This window comes from Amphiprion ocellaris, chromosome 18, assembly GCF_022539595.1.
Source record: "Amphiprion ocellaris isolate individual 3 ecotype Okinawa chromosome 18, ASM2253959v1, whole genome shotgun sequence".
Taxonomy (NCBI): Eukaryota; Metazoa; Chordata; class Actinopteri; family Pomacentridae; genus Amphiprion; species Amphiprion ocellaris.
Window position 1 is genome coordinate 20,336,225 of NC_072783.1, and position 19,489 is coordinate 20,355,713.

The following is a 19,489-nucleotide window of genomic DNA, read 5'->3' on the forward strand; positions in this document are numbered from 1 at the left end:
TTGTAAGATTATTGTTGACACGTGAAGAAGCTCGTAAACCTGACTGAACGTGACAGGCAGACCATTCTGTAAAAAAAATCCAGTCTCTGTCAAATTCAATTGCTCAGTTTTTGAGTAAACACAATTGTGAATACATCTTAACAGTCAGGAGCGTTGGGCAGTAGTGTTAATTGTGTGCTTTAATAAATGGAGAAAGAAAACTGTAGTATTTTGTTTCCTAAAACAGTTTATTAAATGCTTTCAAGAGATTTGGTCCACGTGTGTGATCATGAACTTCCAACCAGGGAGGAGAAAAGAGAAAACAAAGTCAAGAGGAAAAAACAAAACATGAAACAACTAAATGTAAAAATACAGTACAAAAAGAGGCCTTGTTTTTTCCACTTCTTACAACCCTGGTTTCTTCATTTTAAGTTGTTGAAAACAAGTGAAATAACCCATACATTTTTTAACTTATTGAAAACGGATTCATTACGGCCTTTCATGGCTGTGTAGGTGTGTCTTGGTGCTGCGAATCAAATGACACAAACTGGAGAGGAAAGACAAAGCAGGGGTTGGTGTGTCACATGAATATTTGTGGAGCAGAAACCTTTTCACAGCAGAGAACCCTGTCATTTCACTAAACTGTAGCACGCTGTATTAGCCCAGAACCCATTCACAAACCAAAAGCCACAGAATTTTTTTTTTTAAATCAAGTGATATTAACCTAAATCATGCCCAAACAGAAAATATTTTTTCCAGGAGCTTCATAAACACATTAAAGAATTAATTAGCACAATTTACTGCATTTTGCTCCGACTGATTTATCTACAACTGAGATCTGACGTCTAGCGCGGAAAAAAAATACATAGACATCAACATGGACTTTCTGAATAGGAATAAAAAACTAAAAGGTTTGTACATATAATTAGTGTATTGTAAGGAAGGCAACAAGAGAGCCTGCACAATAGAGGCTTCTTGTTCAATAGTTAGGTCTTTCAAGCTTAGAACATATGAAAGTTCAAAGTATTTAGCATCAAATAACCACTTTTCAAAGCTTAATGCAAACTGGACTACTTCACTACTTCTGAAGTGAAATCAACACGTCGTCTTAGCTATTATGCCAACAAAATAGCATAGCTGGGTCAGATTGGTGCACAGCACTGATCAGGATACAGGAAACTTAGCAGCGCTGGAACAATGTAATGCAGGATCTCTTATGCGTGATTATACTTATCAGCATGAAAATCTGATTGGCACCAGATTCAAATTCTCTGCCAAACAAACTTTAGGTCTAATGGTGTTCCTCCCCTTTTCAGAGTAAAGTAGCTGTGAAAGTATACAATATGTTATTACTTCCTGTTTATTCAGACAGCAAATCTGAGGATGTATTTCAGCCAAATGCCTCCGCAGTAAGTTTGTGTCATGATTCGTCTGCCTTTAACAACACAACCAACATGCAGCGCAGGCATCCAGTTTTTTTCTGTGTGCGTCAGTTACATCATTGATTCTGGCCTTTCACCAACACCGGAAGAGGAGCCTCACCTCAAATGCTCTTTCTGCTTTAACAGTTTACAACAGGTATTCCAGTGCAAGAATTTAAAAATGCATTTGTCCACTTGTCACACCGACGAATGCATTAAAAAAAATGCCAGTTTTGTTCACTTTATGTGGCTACATGAAATTTTTTAAAAATTCCAACTTTTCTTTACCAGCCACAGTTCCTTTCCACCAGTTTTTGGTCTACATTCATTTTCCATGTCAGTTGCTTTGTAAATATCCTGAACTGACAACAATAGAATGACAGAGCATTTGAGCAGGCGTCGCTCTTCAAACTTTTCCAAATTAACTCCTTGAAAAACAAGATGAGAACACATCTCTGACCACAGCACACTTTTCTAGCCACAGAAAAAAAGACAGCCCATCATCTCCTATCTAAAATACCTTATAAGGGTGTCTAAGTATTATAATAGGTATCAGGTATCATATACTGTATATAGTAAGCAGGATTATACAATAGGGGTATGTATCATCTTATAGGTGTAGTATATTGAATAAGGCGCTATACGGGAGTATATAGGCCTCTATGTATGCTTATGTTTCCAGATCTGTCCTTGCCTGGTGAGTCAATTCAAATAAAAACACACAGCACAGGCAGTGAGCAGCGAGTTCTGATGGTTAGATCAAACAAAGACATTGCAAAGGAACTGGTTTACAGTATATATACTTCAATCATCTTCTTTTTTTTCACCTTTGGCCTACAAACAGCTCAGACGACATTAATATTTAAAAGTCTTGTACTACTGACATCCCACAGCAGCCCATAATACAACAATCTGTAGGACTTAAAAACTCAAGGACTTTACAGTAGCAATCAGAAGCTGAATGTTTTCTGCTCACTGCCTCCCAGACAGAGCTGTGCACTGTGGCATACACAGACGCATATTTACTGTTAATTATTATATTCATACATGGATACATATATAAAGAGAGAGTTATACATTGCAATTAACATACATATATCAATAGCATATAGAAGAGAAATAGAAATAGTCAATAGATAGCAATCATTATAGTCATCATATTCATCATAATACTAGGAGTAGTAGTAATACGATCCCTCAAAGAAGCTAATACCTGGGCTGTTCCAGACGAGGGCTGGTTACCAGTAATGGTCAAACTTCTGCTAAGTGACCAGCAAAACTGACCTGTGATCTGCCTTCATTCAGTTTATCAAGGGCTGGATAATTAAGACAGTTCAGCCTTTGGTATAACAACCATTGCTCCTGTTTTTTCGACTTGTCCACTGACTGAAATGAAGGGACTGCAGACAAAATGGAACATTACAAAAGACATGCAGAGTTTCCTGTGGTTTGATGTTCTGGTCTTTGTAATATTTTGCTCCTAATGATCATGATGCTTTCCAGTACTGGTTGAGTGTAACATCAGTGTTGTGTAAAGTAAAGCTGATTTTATGGACTGAGTCAAGGTCGATTACCTAAAATATAAAGTGCAGTTTCTCTGAATTTTCATAGACGCACTGCAAAACAGGAAAGGTTCCACATTCTGTACATTTGATTTGACTGCTGCTATTGTGAAGGAAGAAATTAAAAACCTAGAGTTGGGTGACTTAGATGATTTCTAACCTTCTGCTCTTAGTGTAAAGATTTAATCTCATCTCTACACATTCAGCCTGAAACTTTTATCAACCTCTGCTGAAATCCCCTCAAACAACCCTGTCTGGAACAACCCACACAGAAGGAAAATGTTCAAAATAAAAAGAATCTTTAAAAAAAAAAAATTCACTATAGTCATCTAGTTCAGCGATACATGTCATATAGCAATACCTCAATAACAAGAAGTTCTTCTATGTGATCAATACAGGTTTTCAGGTTATATATTTATTAAGCTTAACCGCTAAGTTATCAATTATTATTAGTAGTATACCATTATTTGTAAATATGTATAATATGTATGTATCTGAATATAGACATACTTTCATCGTGTCTGTCCACATTAAAGGCTAGAATAAGATGGCAACAGATATCCTGCCTGTATGTATCTGTCCGTGTGTGTGTGTGTTTGCATGTGTGTTTGTGTCAGATGTTGATGTGTTGTTCATAGGCACAATATGTGGTGCGAATCATGTCCCTGTCTCAAGCTAGCAGGTTTCCCATAAAGAGAAGAGTTTTCTTTGGGGCTACCGTTAGCTATCAGGAGCAAAACATCTGGCTGCATGGAACCCAGGTTTCCATCTGAAGGCTGTGGGAACACGATTGGCTTTCACTGAAATAATGACCCCAGCTCAACTGAAGAAGTGGCAACTTGCCCTCACATTCAAATTATCTTAAATATCTCCACCATCAGCTAGAAAAATATATTCTTAATCATCTTTATCAGCCTTTCTGTTAAACATTTTCAAACAACTTTCCTGTGTTTAAATTATTGTTCATCTTGACATCATCTTGTTTTAAATTATTACTAATCTCCTAACTTTTTTCCATAACAACATAAGTGTTCTGCACAGTCAGTCTTTTCACTATGCTTCAGTCCAGGCGAGGTCATTATTTTGGTTTTATATGGGGATCTGCAATTGGATCTGATCTACTGCTGAGAGCAACGCTTGCCAGGACTCTAAGTGTGCTGCAGTTCTCCAGCACCAACAGCTAGACACCAACACGGTTTCAGGTATTTCAGGGAAATATCACCTTGATTGCTCTGAGTCAATCGTCATGTTGAATTTAGACACAGGTTGCCAAAGCCTAACTTTTGCACTGATGTGTCAATTCACCTCAGGCAGCAATTTTAAGGTAAACGTGAGTGTGTGCATGTCTGTGCTCGTCCTATACTGGGAGGGCTGGTATGATTACATAACCAGTTAGCAAGGGGCCTTTTTTCTGTCAGGGGGAGGGGGGGACTGTCATGTTACACAAGTTTGTTGAGCATGTAAGTCTACTCACACATATTCGACCACAGCAATGTTTTAATTTCTACCAAATTCCTCATTTTAAAGGCCCATGCAGGCGTTACATTCATAGTGTTCTACCAATATGGCAGACAATATAACAGGGAAGTTTAGCTCCCCTTGAAAAAAAAAATGCTCAAAATCAATCTCCATGAAGTTGCTCTGACCCTTTTACTGTATTCCCATGAAGGAAAGAGAACAGGATTTGGTCGTTACAGAGCTCAGCAAGGTGTGTCCACCAAGAAGCTGTTTTTCCAATGCTTCAGGCTTCATAACATTAATTAGCACTGATAACTTTGCCTTTTTTTCACACTCTAAAGTTAAAATTCAAACTTTATTGTAAGAGTGCTGAGCTTTATTTGGGTTTCAACAAGCAAAATGTAAGAGCTGCGACCAGCGCGCCCATCCAAGTACTTTTTCAGTGCTAGGATTTTTTGAGAAGAAAATAGGTACCTGGTGGACACAGATGCTCAGTCATAACACTAGGGAACACTAGCACATTTTTTTAGTAAGAGCAGAACTAATTGGCTATGGAAATTCTGTGGTACAATCTGCTGAAGGGGAGCCTAAGAGTGCCTTATGTAACTGCAGCATGGTATTAAACAAAATGCTAAAGCCGAAGTCCTGTATTTTACTTACAAAGCTTTATTTTTGTGTTCGTTCGTGCCTGTGATGTGTGTGTTGTGTGTAAGTCTTTGTGTGTATACATATATGAGGGTGGGGACAACCATTTTTTGTGTCCATTTGCTTTCTCACAGATCCTGGAGGAGGTCAGACTGGCAAGACGACAGACTATTCGGTTGTAGCTGGTGTGGCAGGCCTAGCTTTCTGTCTGCAGCTCAGTGGCGATCAGCAGCCTCTAGTCAACACAGCAACATTTAGAGGTCATCTCCGTCTGACATCCGCCGGCCTCCCTGAAATGATACATATTAAAACAGCTCATCTCTCACATACCAATAACCTGCCAACCTCAATAAACAGCGATGCAGTGAGTTACTATACACTAAAGTGCAAAGGTCTCCAAACCCTTTATATGAAAGGTGCGGTGAGCAAATTTCTTTTTTCTGATAAGCTATCACATAGTCAAACAGTTACTCGAGTTGCCATAGTAGAAATAAGTTAATTAGTTTTATTGGTAAAAATAAATAAATAAATAAAATATCTATTTAATTTTACAGGAGGTATCAGTAAAGAAAAACAGATGGAAAATGTTGCCATTCAGCCACTGACAGACGGTCTGACCTCTGATGTTAGTGTTATTTACTACTCACCATGCCTTCTGTGTAATCTGCTGTTATGGTAACCTGCTTGTCCTCTGGGGGTGGGGTCACAGCGGAGTTATCTGTACGTCTACTCTGATTGGTGAGCTGCAGCCACAATTCGTACATCTGTTGCATGTCTCTCACTGAGGACGAGTGAGGTAAGAAACAAGAAGGGAAGACAACCTCATTAACGTCAGAGACAGTTACGTAAAACACCAATCAGTGTTAAGTTGAGTGAAATTACTGGAATTATAGGTCTGTCATGACTACACACAAGGCACATCTTCACAAATGTCCCCCTTTTTTGAAACTGACATAAAATCATATGAAAAAATTAGTACACCCCTTACAAATTTAAACAGTGCCTAAAGATAAAGATGGTAAAACTGCCTAACAATCTTGCAAATGAATCTACTTACAACGGGTATTAGATATGACAAACTCAAATACATCCTTTAGTCTGAACAGTAATGTAATGATTCAATTGGAATCTAGTTGTATGAAATATGAACAGACTTGTATACTTAAAAGTTCTAAATGCACTGATCTCATGTGGCCCTAGATCAAACCAGGAGCTTACAGCTGTTGTTTTTCATGTACGTCCAGACGTCCCTCTCCTCAAGACTGTGCGCAAAGGAACAGTTCCCAATATAGTGGCACTTCTTCTGCTTCATCACATGCACACACATCTGGGTGAGACAGAGGGAAAAATAAAGAGTTACAGAGTGAAGCTGATTCTTTTGCTAATGATATTTCTTTTGGACCTCTGTAAAAACTGGCCAGTACACACATTATTGTTAAAATCTAACAGGTTAACTGCAGTAGTGTAAGTTCAATTTATTTTCAACACACAAGTCATCTTAGAGCACTTGACTGGCCTTGAGAATATATGCTCAAGACCTTAGAATATCAAATATGGAGAGATCCTCTTTGGACAGCACTAGGTGACTGTGGGGAGAAAAAAAATCCCTTTCAACAGGATGAAACCTCTGCAAAACCAGTCTAAAGGAGGGCAGCAATCTTCCTCAACCGGTTGGGTTTGTGGTCGAGCAGAGAGAGAATGAAGTTAATTATACACCACACTATGTTGAAGAACTACTTTTACAACCGCTAGTTGCTTATAACGCCTCCAAATTAATGTGACAAAGCACTAGAATGCGAAACTCCTACAATTAGGCGCTACCTTGCAGCCCCACCTGTCCCTTAGGGCCAAAGCAGTCAGCTGTACATGCATGTGAGAGAGGTGGAGGGGCAGAAATAGAGTTAAACTGAAAACATTGCCACCTCAACGCTGTGCCGTATAACATGCATCCAGTTCTGCCCTATGTCTGAATCAAAGCGTGTTGCAGCACATTCACAGGAAAACAAACTTAAAATGTTTTAAATAATGATCAGATATTTGCTTCTACTCTTGTACACTCACTACTAATTAGATTTTTCACCTCAAGAGCCAACTTCCAGAGTTCATCTTTGCCAGGCAATATCCTCGTTTAGTAATGATGTACAATGACAGCACCAACGGGACGACGGGATTGTGTGTTGTATAGCTGATGATATTTCCTAACCTCACTAACCAGGTTGTCCTCATGCATTGTTCTCTGTACACGAGCAACAGCAACAGAGAGGGTTGAAGAGAAGGAGTTGTTGCAGCACCCTGTACAATGAATCAAGTTCAATGTACCCTGGGTATCTTTTCGTTTTCTAGCTTAACTAAACCTGACAACTGCAGTCAGGTGAAGGGGTCATAGGAAGCTGGTTGTAAACTTCATAAGTTAACCAGGGTTTCGGAACCTTGATATGAGCACGTTCACATGACAGAGGCGGGGTAGGCACCACATGACCAATCGCAAAGATGAACAACTATACTGGCATCAGAGTATTTTTCAAATGAAGCACAAACTTTATTATTAGAGAAAAAGTAAGATTTTTAACACATAATATAAACTAAAAATCTAGCTGCAGCATCCAAAGCAGAAGGGAAAATTTGTTAAAGGCTGTGTAAACAAAATTTTTAATTTTAACAAGCTTATCAATATCACTGCCAAATTATGAGGACACAAGTAGATCAGACTGTAATTACAACTGTATACTGTTAAATGAATGTGCTGTTTAGATGTACTCTTTAGCAGCTACCCTGGCAATGTTGAACAATCATGGTATCAAGTAAAGTCAAACATAACTCAAACTGACAGTCTATAAGGCTTTAGTGTTTTAATCTGTTTCTGTTGTAGGATTATATTGCTCTACCAAGACCTAAAGAACAATGACATGGCTAATTAAACACTTTGTGGTCTGAAAAACTTATTTTTCCCTTTTCTTTGATATGGTGTTGTGATGTTGTATATTGTGGACTTAAAGAGAGACAGAGTAATAAAAATAGAGGAACTCACATCATATTGCTGTGGATAGGTGCGAGAGAAAGGAAGAGGCCGAACGACAACCCACTTCTTCTTTTCAAATGATTTCACCAGCAAGACCCGCCGCTCCTTTGTCCAGCTAAAGCGACGTAGCGCAAAGTTGAGCTGAATTAAACAAAAGCATGAAACCACAGCCTAACACCAACAACAGACAGAAGTTACAATTGGCCCACAGTTTTGTACACGCCTCTGCCTTCACTGCAACTACCAGTGTATAAAAAGTATACGACGACATGGCTTATAAACATTACTTACAATCAGTGTGGACAGTGAGAATTTCAGATAAGATTTGAGTTTGTGTTTGTGTCAGTCAGGCCTCACCTGTGCCGCGCCTTCGCTGTGCAGTACTTGAGGTTCTTATCAGGTTCGTTGACCTGACCTTCTCTCCAGCACTGACCACACACAAACTTCATTTTCAGGTTCAGGGGCCGCCCCCTACCTGACCCTGCTCCTAACCCTCCCACCCCAACCCCTCCCACTGGACTCACACCACCCCCACCCATGCCGTCTCCACCCACGCCACCTCCCCCCATTCCCCCTAGCCCTCCAGCAGATACGCTGCTGTTTGGATGGGGTAAATGGACAGGCTGAAAGAGACAAGAGAAACAAGAAGTGCAATGATTAAAATGACAATCAAGCTGGGGACTAAATTAATGCATTATTATTCTCATAGACATTTTGGAAAAACTCTGCACAATATCAATTTCTTTGACATATACAAGAATCTATGCAATATCAGTATTTCTACTGATGACATATAACTAATAACAAATAACTACATTTTTGATGAAGATGGATAGAGACACATGGCATGAATAGTAAAAGGAAAAGAAACACATGACTTTAATAATAGAATACATGAAGGCCAGTATACTGTAGCTTAGATTGGCAGAAAAAAAATGCTGGATCTAAAAAAAAAAAAAAAAAATGTGGCTTATTTATTAGATCCAGCTTTTATTTCGAATTTAATTGAATAAATTAAAAAGAAAACAATGGCAAACTAGATTTGTGATCTCAAGCTAGAACAACCCATAAATTACTCATACATTTAAACAAGTCATAGTATACTCCAAATCTATGATTCCTTTAAAAATCCAATCAGTAGTGAATTATGCTGAGAACACAGGGCGGGACAGCTAGATTAGCATACAACCCATAACTACAAGTCTTAAGTTTAATCCTAAATGGCTTTGTCATACATTTTATCAAATACTATGCCAGGTTTGTGGGTAAGAGATCAAATCTTTGTGACTGCCCTGACAAGTCTTAGTGGTCTGGTAGGGCAGGGTTTTGAAAGAATAGCATGAACCTCTATGTTCATTTTGCTTTACAGGGGAAGCTCTTTGATAGCAGGTCAAAGAAAACCAACTGTCCCTGCACCTTCTGCTGCTTCTGTGCATTCTGCTCCAGCCTTTGCCAGTGTCTCTTGGACTCCTGCACCATTTCTTCATGGGTAATACCTGAGGGAAATATCAGACGCAACTCAGTGAAAAACCTTTTAGATGGTTATCATTACACAATCTTCTTGACACTGGGTTAATAGCTGGCAGTTGGTGGGGACTTTTTATCATGTTTACAACAGTACCTTTTCCATAGCAAAATACAGCAGACATTTTGCCAGACTATTTCATTACATTACGCAACACCTATTCTTAATCATACAGAGCTACACTGTTTACTGGGTTCTGTTCCGTTACAGATAGGAGCTAGATGTTTTTAATCTATGCTGATAAATGTAATAATACTTGAAGAGGGCAAAAGGGGACTGAAGCACACTGATTACTTTACATTCTTTAACTGTAAAACCAGTAAAAAATATTTTTACTAAACTGAAAAGCAGAGGTGTTACTCAGATCTTCTACCTAAGTAAAAGTGCCAATACCACGATGTAGCAATAAAGTACAAATAAAAGTCATGAAATTAAATTAAGTAAAAGTACTATCTAAAAAGTATACTGCAAAGTACCAGAAGTTTAGGTATTCCTGTAGACTGGTGTATTTCAGAAGGATGTATATTATTGCATTATAATAACTGATGCATTAATGTGTTCATCACTTTAATGCTGAATCTGGTAAAGGTCATTTTGCATAGATTGCAAGACGTAGTGAAGTATAAAGTAACAGAATATGGAAATATTTAAGTACAGTACAAGCAATTTAAAATTGTACTTGAGTAAATGTACGTAGTTCCTTAGAAATATGCTGATGTTTGTGCTCTACCCACCAGTGTCCTGCTGAAGAACCCAGCATTTGAGCTCTATGACAGAGTGAGCAAAGGAGCAGCTGTCCTCTCGCTGGCAGCCGTAGCGAACCTCATGGCGACAAACATCAAACTGGCAGAGGGGGTGCAGGGGTCGGACCTTACTGTAGCGCACGTTGGCTGACCTCACCACGTGCACCAGGCACCTGCAGGTAAGAGTTAGTGTGAATTGTGCAATAACACACTTTTCTCCTTTCTGTACAGGAGCAGTAGCATCGGCTTTTCTGGCCCATTGTCAAAAGGCAATTTTATTTTGATTGTCCATTTTTCCACAGTTTTATCACACTATTAATAAATGTCATTGATTTTGAAAACTTTGTGTATTTCACCAAAAGAAAGGCATAGAACTTCCATTACACTCACTTGTTATCGTCGAATGGGTGTCGAGCTGTGAGGTTTGAACAGACTGCTAAGTTTTCTTTGCTGCGTTTGCTGATGATGCGAGGCTTACTGTCAAAACATTCCTATAGAAAAAGCAAGATAAGTCAAGGTCTGGTTTCAAATTCCAAAAGTGAAGGCCAAACAAGCACTTAGAAAACAAGACAGATGAAAGTGTGTCAGACTGTGGTCTCACCTCACAGAGGAACATGAACATGCCCATGTGGAGCTGCAGCAGTCTGGTGACGCTGAGTGCCCGTCGCTCGGTGCTGCCCAGTGGATCAAACAGCAGCTCTCGGCTCAGCGCTCCCTTCCTCTCCTGCGTCCACACATCTATCTCCTCCTGGCAGTATGCAAACGTACAGTTCTCCCCATACTGGCACTCCTGACGTTCCTGCACCTCTGTGGGATCCAGAGAAAGAGTGTTAACAAAATTTAAGCACAATATTTGCCCGACTGCTCCGGCGTTTGACAGTTAAAATTTCCAAATTTGAAATTTCCGCTTAAAACATACATTAAAATGTAACTATACCTTTACAAAGAACAAACGCCCCCAAGAAGTTGTTCCGTGCAGGTCGGGGCCGGATCCTTTTCCAGGTGGGGTCATCTGTATTTCTCAGACGACACAGCAGTACATCTCTCTTGCAGCGGTGTGCTGCCTCTGGCTGATACTTGTAGTCCATCACTCGTGGACCTGTGAGCAGGACACGAAGATGAAACGTTTAAGAGAACAATAACTACAATTTTTATTACTTTTGTAAGATTATATCTGTCAACAATGTTGCACTTACTACATGTCTGCAACTGAGACTGACAAATGCAAACTTGATGTATGGATATTTCACATTAACACACATAGTCGATAAGCTGAGGGAGTCAGCATCCCACATTAAAGATGCACAAAAAATAGGACAAAGAGGTGCTTATCAATGGTTAGTGAAGACAAGAGTGGTTCATATGTGACTTTATCCTACCTATTCGGCTGTAACAGGCATGACAGGCCTGCCGAAACTCATGTGTGGGTGCCAGAGGATTCCTGGAGAGCAGAGAGAGGTTGGTTCCTGCTGGGCCATTCTGAGGAAGAAGAGAGTAGGGGATGCGATTTAGAAACAGAAGAAAAGGCTACTTAGCTGCACAGTTACCAATGGTTCTAAATTATTTTGACCATACTAATAACAGTATAATCACAGAACAGTTTTTCCTGCAACAGATGATTCAAAGAAAGTCACGACTGTAATACTCCGTGTGTGTTACTCACTGCATGTGCAGCACTGTGGTTGCGCATTCCAGGGATGAAGCTGTGACACACTCGTCCCCCTGAAGACCACAGACACAAGGACACTGATGTCAGACACCATATTGTAATGTTGCTGACTCACACTGTCTGCTGCTGACACACCTCAGGTTAAAGAAAACTCCCCAAGAACTGTGCTCTGGCAGCTAAACAAGCTAACACATTGTACTGGGTCAAAATTACTTAGAGCGGCAACTAGGGATAATGATCTTTGTATTATACTTATCATCAGAGGGCTGCAACAAAGAGGTGAGTCCAGTTTGTAATGCAACGTTCCTGATGATTTTCTTGTGGTGTAAACCAAACAGTTCAATTATGATATACATCACAGTGTTTCCTCTAGGATTTTTTTCAACAGTGGGGGCAGGTTCTCCCGAGAGCCGTGACGGCGTAAACAAATGACACTTGACTGCAAATTTTACTTGCAACCTATTTATTGAACGGCCAGTTGAAAATGGCTTTTTAAAGGCTGAATGTAAATATAAATAAAATAAAATAAAATAAAATAAAACAATAAAATTAATTAAATAAAAATAAAAATAATAAATAGTATTTTCTTGATGGAGCTGTAGAATCAGTGACAAAGTTTGCACCCAGGCCCACAACAATTAATTTTTCTGGGTTTTTTTTATAGAAGAGGGTCTGTTGTCCTATAGGGACAGAGTAAAGTGGCACTATTGATCATTGCTTTTAAAATGGAAATACACTGAATTTATTTAGTATTTTATTCTTTATTTAACAGAAATACTGACATGTATATTATGCAAAAAAAAATAAGAAAGAAAAAAAAAGGTTTGACACTCACCATTATCAGTGTGATAGAGCCATAAGTGGAACCGGCTATTTTTTTCAACCCATTTCAGGTCCCAGCCTGATAGCCTGGGCTTCCCTTTCTACTCTCATCACTTTGCTCTCCTTCTCCTTCACTCAGCTCTCCCCCTGCTGTACTCTGCTCTCCTTCACTTTGTTACACTGCTCCTCCCTGTCTAATGCTACTTGTTTATAAGATTACATATAACATTAACGTTAGATAATTTACACTCACATCACACCTGATTACAAGTGTGAACACAATTTTTTACCTAACCATAACCATTTATGAGTCAGTAAAAAGCTAATGAAACCTGACTAGCGTCACCTTCATCAGGTGTCTTTCTCTTCGTAGAGAAATATTTGACCAAGCTCATCTGAAAATGCAGTCGGCAGTTACATCATGGTGTACTAATATTAGCTTAATGCTATCAATTAGTTTACGCATGTTAGCGACACTGAGTTGGCACTGGGCCCAATTAACTTAAGCTACCAATATGTTAAGTAATGTTAGCTGGCCATCAATATTTTTGTGAATGTCTATTTAACTTGTAAAATCTATTATGAGTTATCTTAAGCTAATAAATTTACCTTTTCTCCGTTAAGTTGTTGCCCTATTTTCCAAGATGACACTCCTCTGACTCTCTGACCTGGTGCCTGGGTGCTTGACGTGATGTCACTTTCAAAGCCGCACTCTCGTGAGTAATTAACATCGTATTAACCCGATGTATGAAAGAGTAGATACTGAGAAAGATAGTTATCTGTGGTTTAACTCAGTACTCACGAGTACCCGACCCAGTGCAGGACTCTGCCATGAAGGTGGAGACATGCGGCGGTGGTGTATTTGCAACAATAAAAAATAAAAACAAAAATTTGAAGGAGCGGCGGCTAGGATTTAGGAATGGCGGCCCGCCACTCCTAGAGAATTTAGAGACACAATAAAAGATTTTTAAAAAAAGGCGAAGATAAAAACTTTCAGGCTCTGCTCACCAGGGAGAGTGTACTCGGACAATGAGTCAAGCCCGCCTGCGGCGACTCCTGCCTTCCCTTCTCCATCTGTGGCCCCTGTGGAGAAGCCTCCCAGTGCGTCCTGCGCCTGGGTGGAGCTCTGATCCCGCAGTGCTGAGTAAGGTTCCAGAGAGGGCATTTCACTGATGGAGGAGCTGAAGAAGGCTTGGGGAAGCTGGGGTGATGGGGCTGGAAGGCTAGGTGAGTAAGGAGGCCGGAGACCAACGGCTGTGTTGGGAAGGTTGGTAGGGATAGCACCCTGAACTGGACTCTGGAGGACGAGAGAGAAATTTTATTAGACCACACTTTGCTGATGAAATAAAAACACATAAAGAAATATTAGACACTCAGTGAGGTGGTGACACTGGTTGATTTTCTGTGTTCTTCACTCACCTCACTGACTTTTTTGGGGATGCATTCCAATAGGCTGTCCAGCTCGTCTTTAATGACACTGCTGCTGCATTCATCCATGTGCTCGGACACTGGGACAGAATACGGCATGGGAGGCAGGGCCTGGCTGCTGGGGCTCTCCGACAGGTCAGTGCACGAGGTTACCACAGTGGTTGCCGGGTCATCACTTACTGGGATGGGTGTGGCCAAAGGAGCAGGGATACACTGTGCGCTGGAGAGGTCAGCTGAGAGGGAGGAATAGGGAGATAATTGTGGGAAACAAATAGAAATCTCAGTGGAAGCAGATGTGCAAGGTTTGTTGGTTGCCATACTTGGTCCAATGTCTCCCAGAGATTCCAGCCCATTGGCCGACATCTAAAGAAAAAAAAGCAGAACTCATGAGCCTCTAAGTCAGCCACTACATTACATTGCAAGCTCTATAACATGACAGCAGCATCTACCTCTCCAGTGGGTGGGGAGGTCTCCCCAAGACTCTCCCCTTCTGTGACTGTGGACTCAGTTTGTGGGCTGACGTAGGCTTTCCGACCCTTCAGGCCCAGTTTGTTGGCTAGATCCTGGGCGAGGTCACTCACCTGTCTGTCCTGGAAGACAAATTAGAAAAACAAGAGCACAAGTTTCATTCATTTTCAGGTGAATGATAATGACAAACTCAGTTTAGTCCACAAAATCATCATAAGCAACAGCACTTAAATATTTGATACTCAGAGATTTCTGCATCATCTTACATGCTTATCACATCCATTCATTTTCAACTACATCTTCAAAATGATGTAAAAAATAATTTGCCTCAGTTGTTAACAACATACGTGTGGTGCTGTGAGGAGACACTTGGTTCCACATTCGTAAGCTTCTCTGAGGCGCCCCAGCTCCCTCAAACAGAGTGCTTTTCGGAACAAAGCCCTACGACTGCCTTCTGATACACACAGTGCACTGTCACAGTCCTGAACACCGCGGTCATAGTCCCTCTGGAATAGAAAAAACACACAAGTATATGAGTAGGTATTTAACTAAGAGCAAAAAAGGCATTGAAATTTAAATGTCATTTCACGTAGAACAAAGAAATAAAGAAATAAATAACGAGTATCATAAGAGTTCAATCAAACCTCTGAAAAAGATATCATAAAAACATCCACTATTATAGAACAGAAATTAGTGCTACTGAGTGTGCACCTCAGCTGGCTAAACTGTAAATGTAGTGAAACTCAAATATATGTGAAAGTTGAGTCCTTTAAAGACGACAGACATAGAAACCTTGCTAGGGAGATAAAGTATTGTATGAATGCCAATGACAAATTGCAACATTAAATAGCAGATTAACCACAAATTGTATGTCAGTGACACAAAATAATTGAACTTTGCTAGTATACACTATGAAAAAAATAGTTGTTTTGTTTTTTCCATTTGCAAGAACACACATCTGTAGCTAACACATCCTCTTCCCCCTTCTCCCTCACCGTCTGGTAGTAGGCAGCAGCCCTGTTTACGTAGAGGCTCTCGAGCAGCTCATGGGGAATAACGAGTGCCTCAGCCTGGGCGTATCGAGCAACACTGATCCCCTCTCCATACTGCTGGGCTGCTTGACGCCAATCTTCATCTCGAAAACAAGAATTACCCTCGTCCAGCAAGTTACACACCAACTGTGTCAGAAATGCCTGAAAGGAATATGCAAAGGAAGTAGGTCAAAAAAAAAGTAAAATATTGCGTAAGGATGATGAAATGGTTAGGACACATAGAAAACAAATATTAAAAGCATAGCCAGTAAGAAAAAGATCAAAGAGGAGATCTAATGAATGTGAAGCTCCTAATATATATCGGCATCCAGCTAATAACAAAACAAAATGTGAGTAGGATCACGTAAATAGGAGCACATGGTTAATAAAAAAAAGATGTGAAAAATGGATAAAAAGGTTCAATGCAAACCTCATAACTCTCTGGCTCTGGGAAAGGCAGTGATGACCTGTGGAGAGAAAACAAAAAGGATGTCTGCTTCCTCCATACACAAGTAGTGAGCATTTTAGATTTGATCTCGTTTGGCATTTAAAGGATGCATTAAACGTCAATAACATTTGTTCTCTTACTGGATAAAGCTCATTGCCTTCTGAATCTCCTCCCTTCGTTTCTGTCGGTCAGGATCCATAGCCTGAGGAAGAAGACAATATTGACGTGCAGCAGCTTAAAACTCTGCTTCTTGCACAATAGCATTAACAGCTTTGACTGCTACGGTCAAATATCCACACTTAGCACGAGAATGCTGAGGGATAAGCTTGGGTTCTGCAATTATTAACTCATTTGCAAACAGTGCTAACTACTCAGGTCTTAGACAAACCAAGGCCTGCAATAAAACAAGCTCTGCAATCATCGGACTTGCGTAAACAAACAGACGGGGAAAGGAATGCTGAGGCTGGCGACTAATTAGTGTTAGCAACGTTAACATTTTAGGCTAAACGTAGGGTGACACTGCACGGCGAGAGAAAACGCTATTTGACTCACAAATTAGGGAATGCTTGGAAAAAAAGGGCGTTTGGGTATCTCATACAAATTTAAACCACAGCCAAAACAATGTTGGGTAATGTTAGCTAACGTTAGCGAGCAATAAGCACACGTACATATTGTCAACTCATGCTGTACATTACTCCAAGAAAAATGCATGTAATATAGACATCTTCCATCAGGTGAGATGCTAATGCCGTTAATGTAGGGACAGCTGCTTGAGTTTAACCGGCAGTTAGGATTAGCGTGCCAATGCTACGTGCTAATTCGGGCTAAATGCTAATCACTGTAAGTTAGCTTTACTCAGGAAAAGAAAAGCAGGGGCAGCTTTTAAAAAAATATTTAAATTCTCTTCGATGCCACTCGCATTGCATCGGCTCATGTAGCTAGTCGAGCTCACATGTATGACCACAGTGCATAAGTAACCTAGATTTAACTAGCTACCAGGCAAGTTAGCTGACATAATTTACTAGTGAAGACCAAGCTAGTAGCCGAACACTGACTTAGCACGGCAACTCACCGAGAGTTAAGTTGCTGGGCTTTTCAGATCAGAGAGAGCTCCACAGAGCGTTGTTGATAACGGTAGGAAAATGCAGCCAGCCAAATATCAGTCAGTGTCCAGGCGCATATTTGTGAGTTTAGTGTCCCTGTCATTGGTGAGTGGACGGAGCACGAGTTTCTCTGCTACTGCTACGACTGCTGCTGATACTACTGACTGGCTAACGTTGCTACCTGCTAGCTGTTATGGCTAGTGCAATACTGCAACAAGTTTCCTGGACAAGTATGGGCACAAGAGGGCAGCACAAAGTGTAGCACTGTTTGGTTATGCGGTCTCCCCCTAACAGCTTTGGCTGTGATCTCCAAAACACCTGTTACTTTAGTGAGAATTATGTGAAGACTGAAAACTAACTGCAGCACACTTGTATTCCATTACAATGACTTATGATCTATTCCGTTCTTGATGTATTGAATAATGGTCGATTTCTCTGTTTTGCGTGTGCATCAAGTAAAATCTGCCAAGATTAAGCCACGGGGAACTAAAGGATAGCTTAAAGCACCTTTGTGTTGATACTTTAGTCATGTAAAACCTTGCTAGAGATTGTAGGTAAACTGGTGATGCTGTCTGAAACCAAGATGGCCTTTATTATGTTTGTGATAATGAGAAAGTGAGATTCCACTGCTTTTTGGATGTAGACCATGTAAGACCAGCCCAGATCTAAAACAATTATAATACAATCTTCCATTTTCACAAATAGACTAAACATTTTACAAACCAGAAACTGTGTTGTAAACATTTTTTATCCTCTGTAGGATAAAGACAAAGATCAGTTCATTGATCATTAATCCCTCACTGAGGAAACCCATAGATTATGGCAGGTAGATAAAAAATTAAGCATAAGGAGAAAAAATACAAGGTAAAATTGAGATAATAAAGACGATATATACTGTATGCCTTGTGTATGTACATACACTACCGTTCAAAAGTTTGGCGTCACTTAGAAATGTCCTTATTTTTGAAAGAAAGGTATTCTTTTCAATGAAGACAACATTAAACTAATCAGAAATACAGTCTAGACATCGTTAATGTTGTAAATGACTATTCTAGCTGGAAACGGCTGATTTTTAATGGAATATCTACATAGGGGTACAGAGGAACATTTCCAGCAACCATCACTGCTGTGTTCTAATGGTACATTGTGTTAGGTAATCATGTTAAAAGACTAATTGATGATTAGAAAATCCTTGAGCAATTATGTTGGCACATGAATAAAAGTTTGATTTTTCATGGAAAACATGAAATTGTTTGGGTGACCCCAAACTTTTCAACAGTAGTGTATATGGCCTGATGGATAGGTGCACTCATAATTGTAAGACACACATGGTGTGCAGAACTGCACTTTAAAAGTTATAGAGAGTGGTAGTGTTACATTATGTCATGATCATTTTGAAAAGTCTGACTCCTGGAGAATTGAAAGACCAGCAGTGATGTTCCTTCTGACACTGTGGGCAGATCTGACCAGTCTATATAATGGTTCTACACCTGGACCTTGTCTAAAGTGGTCCAAATGAGGAAAAAATGGTGAAATCTCTTTAAAAAAATAAAAATAAAAAATTTAAAAAATGACAAGAATCTTTATCCTCTGGAGGACAATCTAGTCTAGATTTAACCAGTCTACATACAGTGATTTAAAGTAGTCAGGATGTGAAAAAGGCAGTGGAATCTCTCTTACTCTTCACTTTTTACAAAGACTACATTGACTCAATGTTTCACAGATTTGAAAGGGAGTTTCAGACACCATGAAGGGTTTGTCAACAAATGTCTAACACGATTAAAATGTGGAAAAACAAAGAACGAGTTGCTCAGCGCTTTAAGTTCAGTTTCCAATCAGTTCTCCCTTAACACTGTCTGTGATTTTGGCTATATGATGCGAACAAGTGTTTTAGTCAGACATAGTTTACAGGTAATTAAATAGTCTCAACTGAGCAAAGACAGAACAAATATATCTTAGACAGAGCCTTGCCTCAAGAGAGGTCCTCTGTGAAGGTCTCTCAGAGTTGATCATGAGCCTCAGGTCTTCCCAGAGAATGGAGTCCTCCCAGAGTTCTGACCCCTCACTGGAGTCAACCACAGAGCCTCCATCGTCTTCTCTGTGGCTCCTCTCTGTCTCCATCTTTGCAGGTGGGCCTGCGGATGGATCCGAGACCTGGGTGTCTGGGT

General features: G+C 40.0%; 1 protein-coding gene across 1 annotated transcript; it reads right to left on the bottom strand.

Annotated features, from left to right (window-relative positions):
- Positions 1-206: 206 nt before the first annotated feature.
- zc3h7bb (zinc finger CCCH-type containing 7Bb) lies at positions 207-17,515 on the bottom strand. The gene is made up of 21 exons (XM_023278952.3): positions 17,291-17,515; positions 16,359-16,420; positions 16,201-16,237; positions 15,735-15,932; positions 15,087-15,245; positions 14,721-14,861; positions 14,592-14,634; positions 14,263-14,504; positions 13,852-14,140; positions 12,016-12,074; positions 11,732-11,831; positions 11,290-11,451; positions 10,954-11,159; positions 10,743-10,843; positions 10,344-10,525; positions 9,501-9,580; positions 8,442-8,707; positions 8,094-8,199; positions 6,284-6,392; positions 5,713-5,846; positions 207-5,355 (listed from the first exon to the last, which is right to left on the bottom strand). Exons 2-21 carry the CDS (start codon positions 16,415-16,417, stop codon positions 5,320-5,322), a joined length of 2,709 nt encoding a protein of 902 aa, XP_023134720.1. The 5' UTR covers positions 16,418-16,420; positions 17,291-17,515; the 3' UTR covers positions 207-5,319.
- Between the last annotated feature and the right edge of the window lie 1,974 nt (positions 17,516-19,489).

Bases quoted from the DNA above. Each gene is read 5' to 3' on its own strand.
- zc3h7bb (XM_023278952.3), bottom strand. From the start codon at position 16,417: ATGGATCCTGACCGACAGAAACGAAGGGAGGAGATTCAGAAGGCAATG. The intron at 14,635-14,720 runs GTAGATGCTGCT...TTTTTTCTTTAG, and splicing joins CCTCCCCACCCACTGGAGAG to ATGTCGGCCAATGGGCTGGA. The intron at 12,075-13,851 runs GTGAGCAGAGCC...TGTGGTCTTCAG, and splicing joins GTCCGAGTACACTCTCCCTG to GGGGACGAGTGTGTCACAGC.